Source organism: Chelmon rostratus, chromosome 10 (genome assembly GCF_017976325.1).
Source record: "Chelmon rostratus isolate fCheRos1 chromosome 10, fCheRos1.pri, whole genome shotgun sequence".
NCBI lineage: Eukaryota > Metazoa > Chordata > Actinopteri > Chaetodontiformes > Chaetodontidae > Chelmon > Chelmon rostratus.
The window spans coordinates 865,898-889,089 of record NC_055667.1 but is presented as its reverse complement, the minus strand read 5'-3'; the positions used below and the strand labels follow the sequence as shown (position 1 = coordinate 889,089).

The 23,192-nt window shown below is 43.5% G+C and overlaps 1 protein-coding gene across 1 annotated transcript; it reads left to right on the top strand.

Annotated features, from left to right (window-relative positions):
• The first annotated feature begins 3,566 nt into the window (after positions 1-3,566).
• On the top strand, positions 3,567-22,790 carry myt1a (myelin transcription factor 1a). Its single transcript, XM_041945323.1, has 21 exons — positions 3,567-3,621; positions 4,256-4,298; positions 4,402-4,467; positions 5,169-5,392; positions 6,793-7,905; positions 8,351-8,470; positions 9,642-9,732; positions 11,508-11,621; positions 11,733-11,950; positions 14,864-15,066; positions 15,148-15,363; positions 15,485-15,633; positions 16,449-16,511; positions 18,083-18,151; positions 18,400-18,462; positions 18,544-18,627; positions 19,986-20,207; positions 20,297-20,388; positions 20,711-20,814; positions 21,198-21,341; positions 22,601-22,790. Exons 1-21 carry the CDS (start codon positions 3,567-3,569, stop codon positions 22,742-22,744), a joined length of 3,597 nt encoding a protein of 1,198 aa, XP_041801257.1. The 3' UTR covers positions 22,745-22,790.
• Positions 22,791-23,192: the final 402 nt, after the last annotated feature.

Below are 23,192 nucleotides of genomic sequence, written 5' to 3'. Positions count from 1 at the left end.
CCAGCTTAGTGTAAGCAGTGTGTGTTTGGGACATGTGAATTTCTGTAACACTGCAATATCTATCTATCTATCTATCTATCTATCTATCTATCTATCTATCTATCTATCTATCTATCTATCTATTAATGTTAGGTGTGTATTTTTAAACGTTTTAAAACTGTTATTATCATATGGACAAACAAAATAAAATGAATAACACTAAAATGGATAAATTCATTGATAAAGGTACCTTCATATTGAAAAATATTTCCTTTCCTTTGTTCCTGACAAAAAGGAACAAAGCTGTGCTCTGTGATTGGCCTATTGTCGCTGTAAGTACTTCCACTACTTGTGCAACTCAGCGGGTTTTTAGTTGCAGGGTGTCTTATTGACTTGAGGAGTGACTGGTCAGATCTTCCACCTCCTCCTCCTCCTCATTGCACCGTCCTCGAGCTGCTTGGTGGCTCTTCAAATACTGACACCGTGTCCTCCTCCAGCGGCCCACGGGCCGGGCCGAGGGGGGGCGGTCCGTGGCAGGGCGGCCCCTCCATGAGCCGCAGCTCTCCTGTGCTCCTGCAGGGGGCAGTGTAGCGGGACTGTCCATGGTGCTGAGGATTCGGCTGGCTCTGTCCGGGGTGCTGAACGGCTCAGGGCTGCTGGGCTCAGTCGTAGGCTGCCGTCACGCTGATCGGTCCCCGCTGCTGTGGTCTGGTACTGTACCGTGGTTGTGTGTCCCACTGAACGTCCATCTGCCAGCCCGGATATGTCGGAGCGGAGGGGGAGGGGAGAGCAGTAAGGTAAGGCTTTATGTCTCTGACAAAGAGCGTGAAGCGCACTTATTTGTTGGCATTTTCCGGGCCTTGGCTGCAGGCCTTACGGTGGATTTCACGCCGTGCAGACAGGTCGCGATGAATCCATATGTAGATCTTTCCACCGTGCATGCCACTATGCTTTTCCTTTCCTTCAGAATCATTTCAGCTCGGTCCGAATGTCCATTATTACCGATTATTATTGTCGCTCGTTATTTCCGGCCTCTACAATGGCGGCCTGGTGTCGACGGTCAGGTCGGTGTGAAGTGCAAACCGCTGAACGCCGGCGCTCTTTGTGCGTGTTTGTTCTGTCAGTGCGCCGTCCAGGAGGGGAGGAAGGCCTCGTCCGGCCTCCGTCTCTGCTGTCACCTCACAACAAGCCCACTGCGTTGTAGCCTACTTCATATTCGCAGTGTGTGTGTGTGTGTGTGTGTGTGCGTGTGTGTGTGTGTGCTCTGTGATAACCTACTTGAGTTTCAGACCTTGAGCGTGAGGACATTTTTGGAAAGAGAGGACGTTTTGTCGGGTCAGACCTCCACAGACTCGGTTTGAACTGTCAGGCTGGGTCAGGGGGGTTAGGGGAGAGGATGGGGTTAGGCTTTAGGTGTGATGGTTCAGGTTAGGGAATATATTAAGCTAATATGTACAGATGTACAGACCTGTATGTTTGAAAAAGGCTCTGGCTGGCAGAGTGTCACAGTCACTCAAACCTTTTCTGGCCCTTGACCCCGTTGACAGATCCCCAAACTGTCCCACGCTCTACAGTCTCCTGTCACACTGTCATGACACACCACTGTAGGAACCTACAAGCAAAATATATCATGATGATATGTTTCCAACTTATGTATATAATTTCTGTATTTATATTCTTATTTTTCATGTTTTCAATAGCGTTAAATAAAAAAAAACTTTTTTCTACATATGATATATTCATATGTTTAATCATGGTCATAAACTCTCGATTAGATTAGATTAGATACAATTTTCAAAAACATTTTCCAAGACTCTGTGAGTGCAAGTCCCCCCAATGCCCCCACCTAACACTGAAATGATTAAAGTTGCTGTCTACTGACAGTTCTTTTAGACATTTGAACCAACTAAAGAGTTAATTCTTCAGTTCTGCAGATCTCTGAACCAAAATTCATGAACAAAGAAACATGTAGTTTTTTAGAGGACAATGACGATTCTATTTTCTTTTCTTTTTCTACTGAACCCCCGCTGCTGTTTCAAAGTCTACTTCACACTGCCAGGCAACCTCTATTTGTTTTTTTAATAACAAGTCTAAAAATGCTGGAACGATCTTAGAGAATACTCACAATGTTCAAGTTTGTAAATGTAGGATTTAAAGTCTGCACAGGTCGCTGAAACCCCCAAATTCCCCGAAAAAATACTGATGACTTGAACTCTGTGTCTTCTATGGAAACAACTGTGCTGTTTCAGGAGAGCTATGTGATGCTTACACTGACATGTTCAAACCCAAGGCTCTAGATGTTTTTTATAGTTGGACCATTTCATCATTTTAGATGTCTTGTGCATCAACACATTTCCCTAAAATATGAGTAGTATCTTTGGGAACTTTTCTCATCTAGAAAAGCAGTGTCTGCCCATATAATCACCAGGCTCGTGTCCTGCCAGCTTTTTAGCCAACAACACAGTAGGTGAATTGGGCTTAAAGGGTCCTCCAGCGCTTCAATATTTCACTTGCATAAAGCTGGAGGACTCAAGAGACAGGTTTAAAAAAAACAACAAAAAAAAGGTCAAAATTGGAGCGAGAAGCAGAAAAATTCTGCCTTCGAGTCACTTGTGTGGGTCAAGCCCCAAAAATCGATCCTCCATTTCCCATAATGCAACTCATCACATTCTCCCTGCCTCGCAAATGCCACCATATTTTTTATTGTTATGCCGAAGTAATGCTAATGACATCACTATGACATCAGAGTATATTATACAATTATTTTCTAAGACAAAGTAGTTCTAACCTTGACAAGTAAACTGACCATTGTGTGTAAAGGTGTTGTTTTGGTGTGTTTCGTTCAACAGAAAATGCGTTCAAAGGTCAAACTCTGAGCCAACGGTGGATCAGGGGAGAGCCAATCAACCAGAGAGGACAAGCCTCAGCGTCAAAGTATCTATCTGTCTATCTATCTATCTACCCAAATGCTGTAACTCAGACACAGAGGCAGAAGTGGATGAAAAGTTTCGAAGTTTAATGATCTTTCCGATAACGTAAAGCAGTCGAATCTGAGAGGTCCGATCAGAAGAGCAGACGAGCAGGCCAGAGAGAACAGGTCCAAGAGGGAATCCAGACACCTGAGCACAGAAACAAAAGTCAGGGAGGCAGACAGACAGGCAGGCAAAAATAGCACAAAGGTTCTTGGTCGATCACGAGGTTACCACATACTGTAGGTGAGCAGACGATTCAGAGAATACTGGTTGGAAGGCCAGTTATATATTGTGGATTGAATACGTGAAGTCAGGTATGCTCAGGAGAGGAGGAGCCCGGACAAGACCTGCAGTTAAAGACAGAGACAGGAGAGGGAAGCAAAGACAAGGAGGGAAACTGCAGACCCCAACACTATCTGTCTGTCTGCCTGCCTGTCTGCCTGCCTGCCTGCCTGCCTGCCTGCCTGCCTGCCTGCCTGTCTGTCTGTCTGTCTGCCTGCCTGCCTGCCTGTCTGTCTGTCTGTCTGTCTGCCTGCCTGCCTGTCTGTCTGTCTGTCTGTTAGTGCTACACTTTGTCACTTTTCTTCATCTTGCTCATGTCCCTCTGTTGTTCAGATGAGCCAGGACACTGCAGAGACACGAACACGAACCCGCTCCAAAGGCATCCGGGGTTAGTATAGACACACACACACACGGTGAAATGATTGTACAGTATATTCACACTACTGTTCAGGTCCAGGGTTAGCACTATTGGACTATTAATGGATCACAGAAAATCAACTGGACACTAAGGACTGACAAATCACAGTTTAAACATATTCAGTGGCCCCTCTTCTCCTTGCTTCTAATCCAGCCATGCTTAGCTGTTTGACACATCCCTTACAGATGTAAAGGGGCATGCATGCACAAGGTTGAATTTTACATGTAAACATGCAATGAGTTCATTTTCCCAGCAAAAAAAAAAACAAAAAAAAAAAAACGTTTACCTGTGGAATGATCCAAACAGGTGTTTTTGGAGTGTTCCACAATTTTCCCAGTCATTTGTTGCTCCTCGCCCAACTTATTTGAAACATGTTGCTGCATCAAATTTGCTGCAGATATGTCTAAAAATCAATGAAGGTGATAAATATATTGTCTTTGCACTGTTTTCAGTTGAGTATATGTCAAAAGGAATTCGCACGTTATCACATTCTGTTTTATCTCTGTTTTACAGAGCGACCCAACTTATTTGCATTCAGGGTTGTACAGCTCTCATGTGACTTTTGTTTCTGCACTCAATGATTCCCCTGCTTCTTTACTCCTAGTGTCGTCAGAACTTGTGGGACAAGAGATGAAGCAGGAGTTAAGGTAAGTGATTCTAGGCTTCAACAGAAGACTATCAAAATAAATGTGTGTAGAAAGTGTGTTTTGTGTATATGAAGCGTGTATTTGTCCTGCTGCCTGTCAGTAGCAGCTGTCCCACCCCCGGATGTGACGGCAAAGGCCATGTCAGCGGAAGATACTCACGACATAGGAGGTAGGATTAAAACTGGATTTCATCAAACTTTCCACACAACAGTTGTGTTGTTGTCATCTTGTTCACACAGGGATATTGTCACTCATGTTGAAACAGGAAAGGCTCTTTCCCAAACTGCAGCCACACAGTCAGAGACATTACGCTTCCCTCAAGGATAGAGTCTGTTTCATGTTGTATACATTGCTAAGACTTCCCTCATCCAAATCATTTTACACAGACACACACCTAAAGTACACTACAATATGTGAACAAATGCCTCCAAGTGCTTTTCAGCATATAGTGTGTAGTGATGGCATATCAGGACATGGTAATATCCAGCCAACAAATGTACAGAAGAAATATAAAGATGTACATATAACATAAACATACTTCAGGTTATATATATTTCTACTACAATAACAATATAATACATTCTTAGCAGCACTTACAATGTGAGTATATGTGATATAATGTATAAGACAGTTGTTTGAAGTTGCACAGTTTGCAACAATCAAGACTTTCAGTAAAACCAATATTTCATCTGATGAAGAGTGTAATAACACAGCAACTCAAAAACTGGTCAAATCCTTGAGCGATCTGCATGTGTGGATAGTATGTGACGACAGTTACAGTTACGCAATAATTCCACTGGGTGTTTGTGAACATCTACAAGCTGCGGTGGATGTTAGCATTTATTGACTAATCCATCCTGCTCTTCTTAGCGTCCTGGGATGCCCGATTGTGAAGAAAAGGAAGCTGGAGGAGGCTGAGGCAGAGGAGAACCAGTCTGCTCCGAAGAGGAGGAACCAGCCTGTCAAACAGGCAGCAGAGGAAGATTTCACCGCAGACAGCGACGCAGCAGAGGAGCAAGAGGAGGAAGAGGAGGAAGAAGATCTCAAAGAGAAGAAGAAAAACAAGACCAAAAGCAGGCCAGAGGCAATAAAAAGTGAGTGACACTAAACCAGGAAAGTTACCATGAGAAATTATTATTACGAGTGCACTAAATTTTAGAAAATAAAATTCTAGAAATGTGAGAAATAATAAAATGAATTTGATTAGCAGAACTATAGATTTATTTTTTATTTCTATCCCATTAATTATCTTGTGACACCTTAGACCACAGCAGCAAACCCAGGCTGGGTGTGAAGACAAAGGTTGGCAGTTTGGAGGTCATTATAACTGATTTTGGCTTAAATAATAAGACTGCAATACAGTCACAAAAACAACAAAACTCTAAAATAGTCTAAAATATAAGCTAAATAAAATTAATTTCAAAATTATGATTACTTTTTCCGTGGTGTTGAACAAGACTTAGAGTCTACAGTCTGTCACGCTTGGTATCACAGACAGACATTGAATGCAAATGCAGACCCAAACAGCAGTACTGGTGCAGCAGGTTTAGCAGGTAAACTTTACCATTAAAGTTTAGCATACTATTATAGTTTAGCATGTTAGCATGTTAGCATCAGCTAACAATCACCATTATTGCACTAAACAGCATTGCTGGGGCTGATGGAAAAGTCTTTTTTTTTATATCTCAAACCAACATATAACACCAGTTATTAGAAGCTATACTAGGGAAACCAACCATACTGCTTGGCTAAAAAAGAAAGCTCAGAAAGCTTAAATACATCATCTCTAAGATTCATAACAGCAGTCAGTTTACAGCATCCAGACTCTAAGAGGAATGAGTGCTTTTCATTGCAATAATATAGTGCATGGTAGTTAGTTAGCATAGGTAGTCTTTCCCAGTTCATAGTTGATACGAGGAAGTTTTAACATGGTGTCACAGAAATTAGCTTTGCACTCAACTGTTAAATACCAACTTTTTCATATGTGTGATCTTGACTTCAGCCAGCCCACTTGTGCGAACTGGATTGTTGTGTGAATGTAAAACATGAATGGTAGTGATGATTGGCATCTAGGCTCTGACCTTGTCACTCCCCTCAAAGAATCGCCAAACTCACAGCAGGATGTTGAGGAGAGGCAATTCTAGCCCCACCCCGTGGGGGTGTGAAGACTCAGAGGCTACAGGTGGATGCTGGGGTGGAGGTGTGGCTTTTGAAATGATAATGGCAGCATCATAGCGTTCAGGTGAGCAGTGTAGTGGCAGCCATGGCAGCCAGCAAATGAGCAGAGGACTGACAGCTGAAGTACACCAGGGAGAAGAGTGTGTCATGTGAGTGTAGAATCCAGCTGAGTGTTCAACTAAATCACAGGTTTCACTTGATCATGCTAAACAAGTCATATAAGGCCAAAAACAATGTGAGTCACAATGCATGTCTCGAGTTGTAAGTTACCATGTAGAGGTGACGAGGACAGTGACAGTCATCTTTGAATCCACAGCAGACTGCTCACTGGGGACAGCAGAGGACACAGAAACAGCAGTTTGTGCTGCAGCTGAAGATGGCAAGAGAGAAAGCATTGCATCAGAGACTGAGAATGAAACTGAAAGTGAGAAAAGCGAGAACACGAAGCCAGTAATCCTCACTGATGATCATCAAAAGGAGAAAACAGAGACAAAGGAGGATGAGGAAGGTCAGCTGGTGAAGTGCCAGGCATCAGAACAAGAACTGGGGTTCAATGAGCTTAAAACAACAAAGGAAGAGGAGGAAGAGGAAGCAGAAGCAGAAGGTGACGAACAGGAAGAAGAAAAGGAAGAGGAAGAGGAGCAAGACAGGCAAGAGAATATTCTAGAAGAGAAAGAGGTAGAAAGACAGATGTTAAGCCAGGAAAACTCTGATCACCAGTACTCCAGTGGAGATTATAACCATCAGGCCAAAGAATCATCAGAGGAGCAGAGTAACAGGGAGGAACGGGAAGAGCAGGAGGACGAGGAGGAGGAGGAAGAAGAGGAAGAGGAGAAAGAACAGGAGGAAGAAGAGGGAGAAGAGAATGAGGTCCACCAAGAGGTTGATACTCCTGACACTTTGAGTCCACACACTCAGGGATCTGAAGCCGAGGTGTCTCTCAGGGAAGAAAAGACCAACACCCCCGTGACTGAGGAAGAGGAGGAGGATGAAGAGCAGGAGAAGGAGAGAGAGGAAGAGGAAGAGGAGCGGCAGGAGAAAGAAGCAGGTGAGGTGGTGGAGGAAGAAGAGGAGGATCGAGACTCCAGCAAAGCCTCTCCGACTACAGTGGTCATAGAAGTCCGCTCTGAGGAGGACGATGACGAGGAGGAGGAGGAGGAGGAGGAGGAGGAGGAAGAAGAGGAGGAGGAGGAGGACGGAGAGGAGCAGGATCGTGTGTCAGAGGGCTCAGGAATCACAGATGACTCGGAGAACTGGGACATGACACGGGGGAACCTGGGGCTGCTGGAGCAGGCTATTGCCCTGAAGGCAGAGGAGGTGAAGGGGGGTCAGGAGGCCCAAAGCTCCCCAGAATACCACCCATACAGCACCTCGAGCAAGAGCTCAGAGCCTGCTGCCGCAGCCCGCCGCTCCGCCCACTACAGCAAAGGTACACGTACTGTTTTTACAACTATTCCTACCAGACACACACAGTTAGAACAGCGCTCCGGTTCATTAGACATACGAACACATCGTTGATACTGTCCTACTAAGGGTGCTGTTACAGATTTATTAGGTTAACCCTCGTATTGTCTTCCCATCTACTATATGATATGCAAACACTTGAAAACGGGTCAAAATTGACCTGAAGACAATAGGAGGGTTAAAACATTATTTTCAGCACATATACTGTATTTGTTGATTCAATTTCAATAAAACTCCAAGTGCACTGTTCAGTGATTTTGTCTGGAAGTGATATTGAGGAAGCACTGGTATCAGTACCAGTGTATCAGTGGTTCTCGGCCTGGTTTCATTTTGTTTTACACCTTGTACTACTAACTGATGTGTTTTAATCCATTATTGCTGCCATCTACATCACACCGTCCTCTATTCAGAGAAGAAGGAAGTGAAGTGTCCAACCCCAGGGTGTGATGGGACAGGCCATGTGACTGGGCTGTACCCTCACCATCGCAGTCTATCTGGATGTCCTCACAAAGACAGAATCCCCCCAGAGAGTGAGTATTATTACCTTTCATTGCACCGTAGACCCCCAGTAGACAGATCTGACACTCCAGATGCATATTCTGTCAATGTCAGCTGAAGAGCAATCTTCAGAGTTCTCTGCTTTAACATGCAGACCATTTTATTGAGCTATTCAACAGCTCTGAGTGTAACCGCCTATTGCTCATCTTCACTTTGTATACTTTATTTATTATTATTATTATTGTGCCATTTTTTGACGTCTGTCTATTTCTTTACTGCTTGTAATAGAAACACTTTTCAGTGATTTTATAGAATTCTTTAAAGTATAAAAAAGTGTGTGAGAGGAATGTTTAAAAGTGCTGCTTGAAAAAGCTTAACATATTAAAACATGGTACCAATAACGGCACCGTGCGGTCAGTTATGATGTGTTTTACATTTTGGCCGGTATGTAACGAGGCGAGCAAAACAATAGTTGCACAGTGTGTTCCTTGGATAATGCTGATTTGACTGTTCTAGGCCACGCCCATTTGCACCTGGGATATTCCTCTCCATTTTGGATTCAAATTTTTTGCTTCTTTTAACATAGAAATCATTCATACCATAGTTAGAATTATTGATGTATGAATGAATGCATTACTTTAATGTTCATAGAATATTTGTACTGCTGGGTGGATTGTGAATTTCACCCTGGAGATCATCTTATCTTATCCATAGTATTACAATATCCTAATTATTGGGTAATTATTTTTTGCATTGTTAATCTGAATCTGCAAAATCGCTTAAGTTCAATCGCGTAAGTCAAATGAATACAATGCAATTAAAAGCGCAATATTTGCCTCTGAAATGTGGGGGGAGCAGAACAGGGACATACGCAAGTAAAGTACAAATAGATCTGCAGCAGCAGCTGGCAGCATCCAGCTCTCATGTGCATTTTCTTCAGAAATGCACATTCTAGTTATACTTTGTTACTCTTATTAATCGCACATTTTCGTTATTACTAGTACTACCACTACTGCTGTACAGCCACTATTACTGCTCTTTGTTATAGACAAAATTACTAATACTACTACTTGTATAACCACTTCTGCTTTTTCAACCACTGTGTGTTTCACAAATACTCTTGTTTCTGCTACTAGTGGTGTGAAACCATCCAGAGCAAACTAAACAGACTGACCTAAGCTTGTGTCTGCTGTGTGTCTATAGTCCTGGCCATGCATGAGAACGTCTTGAAGTGTCCGACTCCTGGCTGCACAGGCCAAGGCCATGTCAACAGTAACCGCAACACACATCGCAGGTTAATGAATCAGCAAAGGACACACACACACACACACACACACACACACACACACACACACACACACACATATGCACACGCACACAAGTCCCTGACTACCACAGCAAATATGGCCAGAGAAATGTTTTTGTGTGACATACAGACAAAATTAGGAACTTGCAAAGAGGCTGAAGTTAGTATTTTGACTTTGATTTGCTGATTTTTTTATGTCATAGACATCAATGGGCCTCATTCATCAATATCTTCCTATGTTTTTCTTCTTTGCTCTTGCTAAGGGAGGCGCTAAGAAAAGTATGTCAGATTAAGGACATGTTCTTCAACCACAGAATTGTTTGCACCTGTGTTCTTATAGTGATGAATCCCATTGTCTTTATAAATTGAAATCATGTGTCAGTTGTTCCATATAAGCATAGGTAAACTCCCTACCAATCCCTGTAAGAGGGAATGACACTGCAGAACAGAAGCCACATACAACACCGGACTCCAAAAGCAGTCTTGAAGTTCTGAAGTGGAGGTACTGCTGCAGGAAGTGACCAGCAGACGAGCCTGAATGTTCAGTAGTGCCAGTAGTGTCTATAAGAAAACAATAAATAAATAAAAAGAATAGCTGCACGGGATGCTGTTTCAGGTTCAGTGAAGGCTGTATTTGCAGAGGGGTGCACAACTGATAAAGTAAAGGGGGGCTTGCCTCAGAGTTACCTGAGCACATTACTGGACGGAGCAGCACTTACAGGTCAGCATCAGTTGAGCACATTTTTAGCTGTAACTCAAGAATTCATGCACTACTACAACTACGACAAAACTTCACACAAAGCTCAGCTCCACTGTGACATCATAATGTTCTGCAGAAACACTTTTCTGACCATCACACAGGAACAGAAGGCACATTGTGACCATATTTCACATTTGGTCAGATACTGAACTGGTGACACTAGAGAGAGATCTTGGGTGTCCACCTACAAGCTGGCAGCTCAGCCAGTACCTCCACATGTGCATTCAGGTCCCGCTCAACTGCCCCACATTTGATATCAGATGCAGGACAACCACGAGACAATGGCACTGAGACACTTAAAGAAGTGAATATGAATTTAAAACATTTGAATAATATGATAATAATTGATTTTTCGAAGTGATGCATTAGTTTTTTGATATCAATTGTAAGCTAAACATTTTTTTTATTTAAATCCTATAATATTTTATTTAAAGAAGTTAAAGAAAACACAAGAACCAATTATTTGCACAGGCATGTCAGCTATAAAATGTGCATTAGTGTGCTCTTGCGTGTGTGAAGATTCTGTTCTGACCGAGGAACAAATAGCAAATAAGAAAAATTGGTGAATGTCAGAAAGTTTGTGAAAACTGTGTACGTTGGTTTAAAGAAGAAATTTCTTTCTAAGAACACTTGTTGATTGAGACCCATTGTTTGCACTGGTCAAAGTGTAGTTTTGGAGGCCTTTGGAGTCACATTTTGGAATAATTGTCATGAAACTTATGAAAAATAAGGACTGTATATTTGCACAAAATATTGAGTTAAACCCCAATGTCTGTGAAGAATCTCAGTCATCCAGGTCATGGTTACCCAAGGAGGGTTCAATCAAGGGCAACTGGACTTACTTGTAGAAAAAACCAGTGTCATCTAATCCTACTAACACATACTCACACTATCTTTAGAAGGCACATCAATAACTCAAACTCCTGTTTGCACCATACATGTCTACCTACTCGTGAGGTTTATTCCATTAATTGCAAGCATTTGGATATGTGTGACCTTTCAGTCTGTCCGGCTGCCCCATCGCAGCTGCAGCCAAGCTGAACAAAAACCAGGACAAGCAGGTTCATTTACAAGCTTCAGCCAGCGAACCCTCTTCCAACTCTGACAGAGTGCTCAGGTGAGACCTGCAAGCTAAGTGTTTGCTTTTCCACTTCAGTATTTAAGATAGATGGATATGACTGTCTGTGCCATTGTAGTGATAATGCATGAGTAATGGCTTTTCCTCCAGGCCCATGTGTTTCGTGAAACAGCTGGAGATCCCTCAGTATGGCAGCTACCGGCCCAACACGGTGACCACCACACCTCGAGCTAACCTGGCCAAGGAGCTGGAGAAGTACTCCAAGGTGTCTTTTGACTATGCAAGCTTTGACGTCCAGGTGTTTGGAAAGCGTATGCTCATTCCAAAGACATCCAGCAGCACTGAAACATCACCCAAAGCCTTCAAATGTAAGAGCCACACACTTCAACTCCATGCTCAACTCGGCCAATTTGTGCCCAAATCAACAAAACATATGCAACAGTTGACATTTAGAGAGATGTAGAGTATATCCAAGTGTCTCTCTTTGTTTGAATAGTTTGATAAAGTCCTGGAATTATTCCTTTATTGCATGTGAGAGAAACAATAAACAATTCTTAAGAAGTAGAAAAGGTAGAGGGTATCATAGACAGACATCCCAAAAATGACATCATAAAGGCAGCTGAATGACCATACTGCAAAAACATTGAGGAAGACTTAGTTAATTTATACACAAGATACTTGTGCTCAAAAAGAGGATTCATTCTCAGTGAAGAACCTTGGAGCTCTAATCTGCCTCTATACCTGCCAAAGAGCAGTGATTCCTAACACATCTCTGGGGGTCATCAGGTGGAAACCTCCCTTCAACAGTGTTTCGCCTACTTAGTCCCACTACACCTCCAGGAGGTTAGGCAGTGAACTCCGGCGTCCCAGAGTCACCCCCCCTAGTGCCAGTTCACACTGCTCCTACACAATCCAAACAGCACCGCCACGTTCAACTGACCCAGAGATGCTCCAGGTAGTGGCCAGTACCGATGCTACCATTTAACTATTGCTAATGCTAATGCTAACCGCTAAGAAGAACAGAAGAAGACAATAGAGTTCCGATGCTATCATTTAGCTAATGTTACGTGCTAACCGCTACCTGCTAAGAGGAACAGAAGAAGACAATAAAGCTAGATTCACCTATACTGTTAATGTTAATTGCTAGCTACCAATACTAACTGCTAAGATACTATCATACTCTCACCGCTTTAGCTATTGTTAGCTGCTACAATGCTACCACAGGCCTAGATGCCACATGTAACTGCCGATTGCCACACTACCATCATCTACACCTGCCTCTCACCAACTGCACAAAAAAAGCGGGGTGGGAATACAAACCCTGGTTCGGGTAGGGGGTAGAAAATAAAGAGGTAGAGTCAAAAGATGAAAGTAGGGATTGGATACAGACCCTTGTTCGGGTAGGGGGTGGAAAATTTAGAGGGTGCTGAAGGTGGAGGCCTAAACCACAGACTAGATTTAACAGCCTCTTCTAACATTTCCTTCAAGAGGCAACAAACCCTACCATTTCCTTCAAAAAGCAAACAAAGCATGTCCTCTGCCCCCCCCACTGTCCCTATTTCACCTCCCAACTACTATTATTTCTCCTGATCCATATCCACTGACTAGACCTAGCAGCCTCATCTGACATCTCCCTCACTGTCTTCCTTAAATTTGGCCCATGCACTCCCAGCTCCCTCAACAGTGAAACAGCTGACCCTGCAACAAAACCTCTACACCCCACTTCAACCGGACAGACCCTGGTCTTCCATCCCCTCTGCTCAGATTCTGTCTTTAAATCTGCATACTTAGTCTTCTTCCTTTCATAAGCTGCCTCCACTGAATTTCCCCAAGGGACTGTTAACTCAATAAAAAACACAGTCTTTTTACTCATGGACCATAAGACAATGTCCGGCCTCAGATTACTATAAACTATTTCCTGGGGCACAACTAGCTTTCCTCCCAAGTCGACCTGCATTTGCCAATCATCAGCCCCTACCAGGCAGCCACCGACCTGCCTTCTCCCTGACTTAGCAGCTCTATTTTTCTCCCCCTCTCGAACAAACTGCACATCTAACCTCTCCTTTCTAGAACTTCCAGAATTCACCTGCTTCCTTCTCTCTTCAATGCCTGCGGCTAAGCTTCTCAGCACCTGATTATGCCGCCATGTATACCGGCCTTGTGATAAGCTAATTCTACAACCTGACAAAATGTGCTTTAAACTTGCTGTACCTGAGCAGAGTGGGCACGATTGATCGCCCTGTACCCAGAGACTTAGGTTCTGCGGGGTTGGCAACACATCGTATGTCGCCCCTATCAGAAATTTAATACGGCCTTCCTCCATATTCCACAGGTCCCTCCAACTAAGTTTCCTCTTCTCAACACCTTCCCAATTCAACCATTGTCCCTGTTTGGCTTGACCAACTGCTTTTGCCCCCCTTAACAACTCCTCCTGCCTACGCACCTGTTCCACTACAAGCTTTCTTTTGTCCTTTAGACCTGCTTTATTCCACACTGGTTTGCCTGGGCCAAGCCCCAAGCCTCCCCGGCCAAATTGAACATTTCCTACTATTTCTGCATGCCTAAGAGCTGCCTCTGCCTCCTGCACTGCTGCCCTTGGGTTCCATTTCCTCCCCCCAGAAGGATTCGGAACCACATTGCTAACTAACATGTCCTTACTCCCAGATAAATTATAATAATAATTAGATAATTAGATTCATGGATCATTCGTTCATGGATATTGTAAAAGATCTCTTTGGATCTCATGCAGGTTTGTTTTGATTTTGTAAGGAATTATGTGGATATTCTTTAGATTCTGTCCATTAAACAACATTGTACCTTAATTGTTGTAATTGTAATTGTACCTTGTTTAAAAATGTCAGGAGTACATTTAACTCTATGCTCTATTAATTCACATGCACAAATGATTGTAATTTGAGAGCACAAGCTAGTCATTCTTGTCCATGATTCATTTGCTGGAGAAGAAGAATAAGTCATTTGTGTGCATGAATTGTTCATTTGGAAGCAGGATTTATCAACTTGTGCCCGCAACTTTTTGTTTTCTCCACCTGCCAGACTCTGTACATTACTGTGTGGTTATCATCCAAATGAGCAAACGTAATAATACATGACTCCCTAGGTTTGTTACGCAACCAACACTCCTGAAATGGCTGTGACTGGCAGCAGCAGCAGCTATGTTAGCCACATTTAGCTTTAATGTACACATATAGTGTTAGGCTAGACAGTGTTTTTGCCCTCTTGTTCTTCTTCCTATAAATTCCTTCTGCTCCATTCCCACACAGCTAAATCATTTCCTAAGGCCTCCTCCCCCACTCAGAGTGTGTCAGGAGGCTTTTCTAAGAGCACCGCATCCTCCAGTGGTTATGACTACAGCCAAGATGCAGAGGCAGCCCACATGGCAGCAACAGCCATCCTCAACCTGTCCACCCGCTGCTGGGAGAGACCAGAGACCCTCAGTACCAAGCCCAGGGAACCCTGCACCAAGGTACACTGGCCTTCAGTCAACACACAGAACTCGCACGTTTTCTATCACTTCATGTGCACCGACTGTATGTCCAAACTGTAGGAGTCGGACATTGAAGTGGATGAGAATGGCACCTTGGATCTCAGCATGAAGAAGACCAAGAGGGAGGGCATGCAGCCTCCAGAGCCTTCATCCTCCTCATCTTCATCCTCTCAACACATCGGAGCCGCCTTGTCTCAGGGCCACACTCAGTCAGAGTGGGAGGGGCCGCTGGACTTCACTAAACCAAGTGGAGTTAAAGAGGAAGACCACGAAGAGGTACTGTCAGCCCACTAAAATCACATCACTGCGAGAAAAGACGGACAGATCGAAGGAGAGTGAAGAGTCTCACACTGTGTGCTTCCCTGTGCTAACAGCAGCACGTTTTACCTCTCTTCAGGTGGAGTATGCAGCTCCCTCATACACCTCCTCTGATGGAGAGGAAGAAGACCAGGAGAACCTGGAGGACAGGAAGTACCCCGGTGAGGTCACCACCAGCAGCTTCAAGGTCAAGTTTCAGCCCAAAGACAGCAAAAAAGAGGTTCTTGTGTAAGTCACCTCCATTACCCACTGAACATTTAATCGCAGCTTGTATTGACTGAACCCCATAAAAGAGTTTCTTAGTTAAATGAGACATCCGGAACATTAATATAAAAATATTATCATCACTTAAAGGGAGTCTGAAGGGAGCAGACTATCAAAGTTGGTCAAAGGATCTGAAGACCAGTTAGAGTTCAGGTGGGACAAGCATCACCCACTAGAGATTATTGTGATAATGTGAGACACCTGTCAATCAGTCGATCCAGGTATTTCTCGGTAAACACGATGCTGTGTTCATGTCTTATGTGAGTTACAGTAAATGTCATGAATAGCATTCATATCAGCAGCCAAGTTGTAATTAATTACAAGCGAGAAAGTCCAAAATGTCCGACTTCAAGTTAAAACACTGGAGGGCCTCAAAAGACAACCAGATATGGTCAGGCCATCCAGCGCCATTACTCTACATATTAAACCTAAATGTCACGCAGTGTTACATTTTCAGTGGATGGTATTTTTAACCTTCACACAAGCAACTTGACAGTCCTTTAACCGACCGAGCTGTTGAGATGAGATGTGAACTGTCAACTCTTTCCATTCTCTGCCATCTCTTCATCACGGTGTGAGCACAGCGTTGGGCTCAGTCACCACTGAGTCACACTGGAACGAGTGAAATTCAATTTGAATTGAAAGCCTAAATTCTTGTGGATCAAAAACAAGTGAAAATTGAAAGTTGTAGTGTTTTTTTCTTTCTTCTGGCATAACAGCATAAGCACCCTCTTTAAAGGCAATGGTACTGATCTGTGAGTGTGTGTCTCGGTCCCTAGATGTCCCACCCCAGGATGTGATGGCAGTGGACACATCACTGGCAACTATGCCTCACATCGAAGGTAAGACCTGCACTCTGACCTGGAAATGACAATCCAAGTATATTTACTTTACAGTTCTATGGTGTGATTGCACTAACAGGCGGCTTGTTGAGGGATCATTTAAGTCTGGCCTCTGCTCCTCACATTGATTCAGAGCAGAATCATTTTCTAAGGAATGGGGAGTCATTTGTAAGTCCGACTGCATTTTTCCAGTTTGGTGATTTGTTTGTTGAAACAAGAGAACAAAAATCTACTATCCTGGAGGTGTAGTGGGACTAAGTAGGCGAAACACTGTTGAAGGGAGGTTTCCACCTGATGACCCCCAGAGACGTGTTAGGAATCACTGCTCTTTGGCATGTATAGAGGCAGATTAGGGCTCCAAGGTTCTTCACTGAGAATGAATCCTCTTTTTGAGCACAAGTATCTTGTGTTTAAATTAACTAAATCCTGCTTCCTGGAATAACTCAACAAATCTGATTCCAACCTGTGGAAAATAGATAAGGCTGACACAGAGCTTGAATTAGACCAGCACTCACCAGGACAGAGTCCTGCCACGTTAGATTTCTGTCCAGCTGAGCACCACTATGTGTCATTCAGTACCGCCACTTATAATGAATGCTGGTATGGTAGTTATGTAGGCTGATTAATTTTTCTGCTCAAATAAGCCACAAGGATACAAAAACGTAGAGCTGTGTTAAGTACAATATGTTGGAAGTTGGAAAGCTGGTGGATAAGAGCATATTTAAGAGCCTATAAAGGCCTCTGTCCGTATACTGCGCTGTGCATTTGATTTCATATTACTATTGAATCAGTCGGTAATTATTTGATAAATCTTGCATGTGTTTGCATGCTTTTGATTTGTAGGCTGCTGGTTTTGAGTAGAGTATAATCTAAGCACTGTCATGACAGACAGGCAGCTCTCTTGTGTTTAACGCCATTAGGAGCAGCTTAGTTTGAACATGAATCCCAAATGCACTTCAGCATAAGACTTTTCTAAATATGAAGATCTGCTCCAAGGCCTTGTCTTTTAAATTTTTTTTTTTAAAGAGTCCAAATATTTTCAGATGATTCAGTGACAGGTGTTCAGAGGACACTGGTCAAAGTCAAATAATTGTCCTCCATTCAATGGCCTGGAGGACAGGTTTACTCTAGCATCAGTATGTTCACTGCCTCAGTGTTCTCCAACATGGTGATTAGCTCACCTGGAGCACCTCATGTCACCTGGACTATCACCTTTCTTACTTTATGAACCATCTGACCAGGAGGAATGCTGAAGATTCTCCATCTGTCAAAAGTGAAAACACTTCCTGTGGATTTTTTCATTTACACCTGATATCATTCTGCCTGAATGACTGAGATGACTCTACACACACACACACACACATTCATCATTCATTATTTGTCCTGGCCAACTATTATGGTACTTTAGAGATCAGATAATAAAATAACTCCCGTCCTCCCTGTGTGTGTGCTGCCCAGCCCTGTCCTGGCTCTGTAGTCCACTTCAGGTTCTGGCTCTTTCCTTCACTCATGCTCAGACATCCTGTTCTCAGTCTGGTTTTCTGACGTTCTCTCTCTAACCTATCTTCCAGTCTGTCAGGCTGTCCTCTTGCTGATAAATCACTTCGGACCCTCATGGCTGCCCACACAGCTGAACTAAAGTATGTCTGCTTTCTCCTGTCTCTCACCTCCAACATGTTCACTGAGCACTCAGTCTGCAGCTACAGCTCTGTCCTTACTTTCAAGCCTAACAGAAAATAGCCAAAAACATTCATAATTAAGTCCAATATTAAAAAATCCAAACCAAAAACAATGAGCTCAACTTTTTTAGTGAGGAAAACTGGTTTCTGCCTGCACTCTGCTGATAATGTAAGCCTGTGGAGTGAAAGAGCGTCTGTGTGTGTCTCAGGTGTCCGACTCCAGGTTGTGACGGGTCAGGCCACATCACTGGAAACTATGCTTCACACAGAAGGTAGGAGCTCTTCTCCTGTTCTGCAGCAGTACCGTGGGTTACTCTGTACAAACAGACACTGTGATTGTTCCTCTCTGCCAGTCTGTCCGGATGCCCTCGAGCCAAGAAAGGCGGGGTCAAATCAACCCCCACCAAGGATGACAAGGAAGACTCCGAGCTGTTGAGGTGAGCAACAGTAGGTCATTAGTGCTTCACAACGTAGCAATGCAGATGTAACATTAGGCTCGTTCCAGGAGTAGTGTTGACTTAGACTCCAGTGGTGGGGAAGTGGCACAGAACAAACCAACAAAGCCTGCAGCATTTTGGAAATGGAGGAACAAGGGGAGGTTGAGGGGGCCAGTAATTTTAAAAAATTAGAAAAGCTTCAACAGTTTTGAAAGCATGTGTTTCAAATTTGCGTGGCACACTGGCTGAGGAGATAGAAGTGTGAGCATTCTGCATCACCTGACAATCAAACTCATAGTCAGACACCAAGGCTCGGGATGTCTGTCAGTTATTCTTGCAGGCTGATACGTCACAAACTGATGTCTGAAGATGCTCTACATCCCATTGCCTGCAATAGCTGACACAAGGATAGAATTCACAATGCTGTCAATCATACAGTGGTGAAATTTACCACACTACAGCGACCATGACATCAAAACTTGCTCATTTATTTTCATGAACATTGGAGATTTATTCTTTCTTTGTGTATCTCTTCACTGTACTGTTTCTAGTAAACTTTTTGATGCACTCAGGTTTTGATCATTCAGAAATCTGGCTCGATTGTTAGTGGAGGACAGACTGAAGATGCATCACAAAAACAAACAACCTCATAGTATAACTGCCACACATAGAAAGTCTCTCTGCTAAATCATCTGACGTGAGCTGGCTTGTAGCGTTATACACCTGATGTTACCACAGCTGAGTTACCCAACTAACACAGCACAGCAGACTTACCCCATCCCGAATCACGACTTTTAGGTCAAATAAAGAAGCTTCACTTTGTCCTCCTGATTGAAACCAGGCTGCTGTCCTTCTCCTCGATGTCTCCCGTTGTATGGATGCTTGGCCTTGTTTTAGCCTTCTTCCAGTACAGTTCTAGTGGATATATTTAGCAGGAAACAATGACAAATGTTCTGAAGGAGAAACTGAAAGTGTACTATTGTGCAAATAGTTAATGTTAGAACTGAACAATGCAGAGTCACATTCGTCAAAACTCGAATGAACTAATTGAAGGTTAAATGTGAAGCCTTTTATTTTGTAATAGTCCACTTAAAATATTGAATGATCTTTTTTATTTAAGTAATAAATCCTACATTTCACTCACTAGAGACATTTGATGTTGTGAACTTTGATCTCTCCTGGGACATTGTAGGATATGGTCCATTTTTCTACATCACTTCTTTCTATTATGATTCTAACACTAAGATACCAGATTAGGATTGGTGTGTCTGTCTTGTGCTAGCCTCGTGACACCTCCATCTCTGCTCTCCATCAGTAAGACCGGAACCAGTCAAATGATGCTTTCTGGCTTTCTCCAGGTGTCCAGTTCCTGGCTGTGACAGTCTAGGCCACATCAGTGGGAAGTACGCCACCCACCGCAGTGCCTACGGCTGTCCGCTGGCAGCACGGCGGCAGAAAGAAGGTCTTCTTAACGGGACTCCATTCTCCTGGAAGGCCTTCAAGACCGAGGGCCCGACCTGCCCGACACCAGGCTGCGATGGCTCAGGACACGCAAACGGCAGTTTCCTGACACACCGCAGGTATCCTGAATATCTGAGCTCCAGCATATGGAGAACAGTGTTATCCTAAACTTCGATAGCTCTTGATCCTGACCAGCTGCTCCTCTCAGTCTGTCAGGTTGTCCCAGAGCATCGGCAAACAAGAAGAGAGCCAAGTTCCCCGGAGATGAGTATATCACTGCGAAATTCAGAGCCAGCGACGGTAAGAGACAGTACTGTCACCTGAATACGTCCCATATGTCTCCCAAACTATCACTGCTACTATTCCTACTAATACTAAGACATGGAGACATCTAAATATTAGAAATCAAAGACAAAACCATTCAACACTTAACATACACAGACAGACTCAGGAGCCCAGATGTAATGTTTTCTACAGTTTCATAGACTGCCACTGCAGCACCAGTGTGGGCCTAAAGATAGAAGTGATGCCTGTTGATCAGTGATCAAACTCTGACAGTCAGAGTAGGCAGGATTGGCATGCCTTGACATTGCGTTTGCTGTATGCTATTGCTCTCGCTCAGTTCTGGACAACGACGAGGACATCAAGCAGCTCAACAAGGAGATCAACGAGCTGAATGAGTCCAACTCAGAGATGGAAGCTGACATGATGAACCTGCACACTCAGGTGAGCTCAGCGACTCAAATCTCTGCCCTGCTGCTAGCAGGACGAAGATGAGACACTTGATCTGTTTCAAAATCCATCCAGGAGACACTGCCATGTGACGGGCGGCTGCGGGTTTGAAATCTAGCACAGGCAATAAGTGACTGTAGAAAACAATGGAGTCGAGGATGTTACACAGACCAGCTTCATGGATGCATTCGTAGAGCTGGATATGATGGAGTGAATCAGTCTAGCTACCAGTCTGTCCCACTGGCGCCAAAACTGAAAAATCCTCCACAAAAGAGACAAGATGAAAAAACTGTTGGCAATGAATATTTGTGCTTCTTCTGTTGTCAAGCTGTCTGTGTGCTGCTTCAGACCGTGGTCTGTTTCTGCCTCTGCTTCAGATCTCTTCAATGGAGAAAAACCTGAAGAGCATGGAGGAGGAGAATAAACAGATCGAAGAGAGGAATGAGGCCCTGTTCCTGGAGCTATCTGGCCTGAGTCAGGCCCTGATCCGCAGCCTGGCCAACATCCACCTGCCCACCATGGTGAGTATACACAATTTGTCTTTTCTTTTTTTTTAAAAAAAGGACAAACTAGGAGAATTCCCTCCTGGCCCCTCCCATCTCACACTTGACCCACTTGAGCCACCAGTCAATGTTAAACACTGTGCTCTTTCATGACTTTCAAATGTATTTGAAACAAAAGTTTTTAGAGACAGGTTGATCATATCCAATAAAGAAGAGCCAACTAAGGGTTAAACATCTTCAAACAGCTTGGTCGGGATGGGATCTAAGATACAGGTTCATGATTTCAATAAAGAAACTTTTGAAATTAGTTATTGGAGGAAAGCAGTCTGAAAATACGACAGGTTTAACAGCTACTTCAGTCCTTTCTGTATTTGAAGATAAATCAGTGCCTATAGAGGGCAGGAGGTGATGAAATCTGTTTCTAACAGTGAGAATTCTATCATTAAAGAAGCTCATGAAGTCATTACGACTGATGGTTAAGGGAATATGTGGTAAATTGAATTATGACTGTCTGTCAGCCTGGCTACAGTGCTGAAGAGAAACCTGGGGTTGTTCTTTTTTCCCTCTACTAGTGAAGAGTAATAGGCTGCTCTGGCCCTGCGGAGGGCTTTCCTGTGTGTTTTAAGACTGTCTTTCCAGGCGAGACGAAATACTTCTAGATAGGTGGAAGGCCATTTCCTCTCAAGTTGTTGCGACGCTTGCTTTAATTTGTGGGTTTGTGCGGTATACCAAGGAGCTAACCTCAATAGTTTGAAACTAGTGGCAGGACCCTGTATCATGTCACAGTAGTACAAACAAAATTGGGAGCCACAATGTAAAATCGCTGCCCTATAGCCCTCGACACAGTCATTGTGGTAACAGGAACGATATATAAGGTTAGATCACCCTCAGTAAATGTCCTTCAAATTCAATAAACAGTCAGCAGGTTCATCAATGGTTGTCTGACACTGATGAATGCTCAGCTGTGGCTGACGTTACTGCTGTCATGTTCCTACAACCATCTACAGTTACTCTGCTAGGAGAGAGAGAGAGACAGAGAGAGAGAGAGAGAGGTAATGACTTAAAGCCTACACATCACCTTCAAAAATGACCTTGTCCCACTTCTGATTTAGATATAGACATGTGACTGACCAAATGAATGGCATCTGTCCATGTTTGTGAGTGTGAAGAGAAATGACTTAATGACTACTACTAAAACTCTTAATCTTAAAAGACTCAAAACTTACCTGACTGATAGGATTTGGAATTTTTTGACTTCTGAACTTGTTTGTGTTCAGCAGGAGCCGCTGTCAGAGCAGAACTTCGACAGCTATGTTGAAACCCTGACTCACATGTTTACCAATAAAGACTGCTACCAGAACCCTGAGAACCGGGCTCTGCTCGAGTCCATCAACCAGGCGGTGAAGGGCATCGAAGTGTGACAGACCAGAGGACAGGCGGCTGGGCATCACAGTGACAACACCAACCTTTCTTTACAAGCCCTTTAGATACTGTGTGTAATAAATTATTCTCATTTGAACGTTAATCATCTGTTCTTTGCATTTGTTTGCTGTTTGCATGTTGCTTTATGACAGTATGAGTGTGAACAGATTAGGGTGTGGATGTAAAGTGTGAAGTAGCACACTGGAATCAAGCTGTAAGCAACGGTATCTCAAGGTATTCTAATATAGGCAGAGAGAGTGCAGAACAATGTCAGGAGCTCAGTGTACAGCCTGAGCTGAGAAGATTCTCTTAGTTAGTGAACATATCCCACCTCCACTCAATAATGTTGATAGTATTCTATATGAGCATAGTGATGTTGCACCTCCAGGACTAGTTTGTAGTTTCATTCTTACTATTGCTGTTTAACTATTTAAGTCCTTTGCAAAT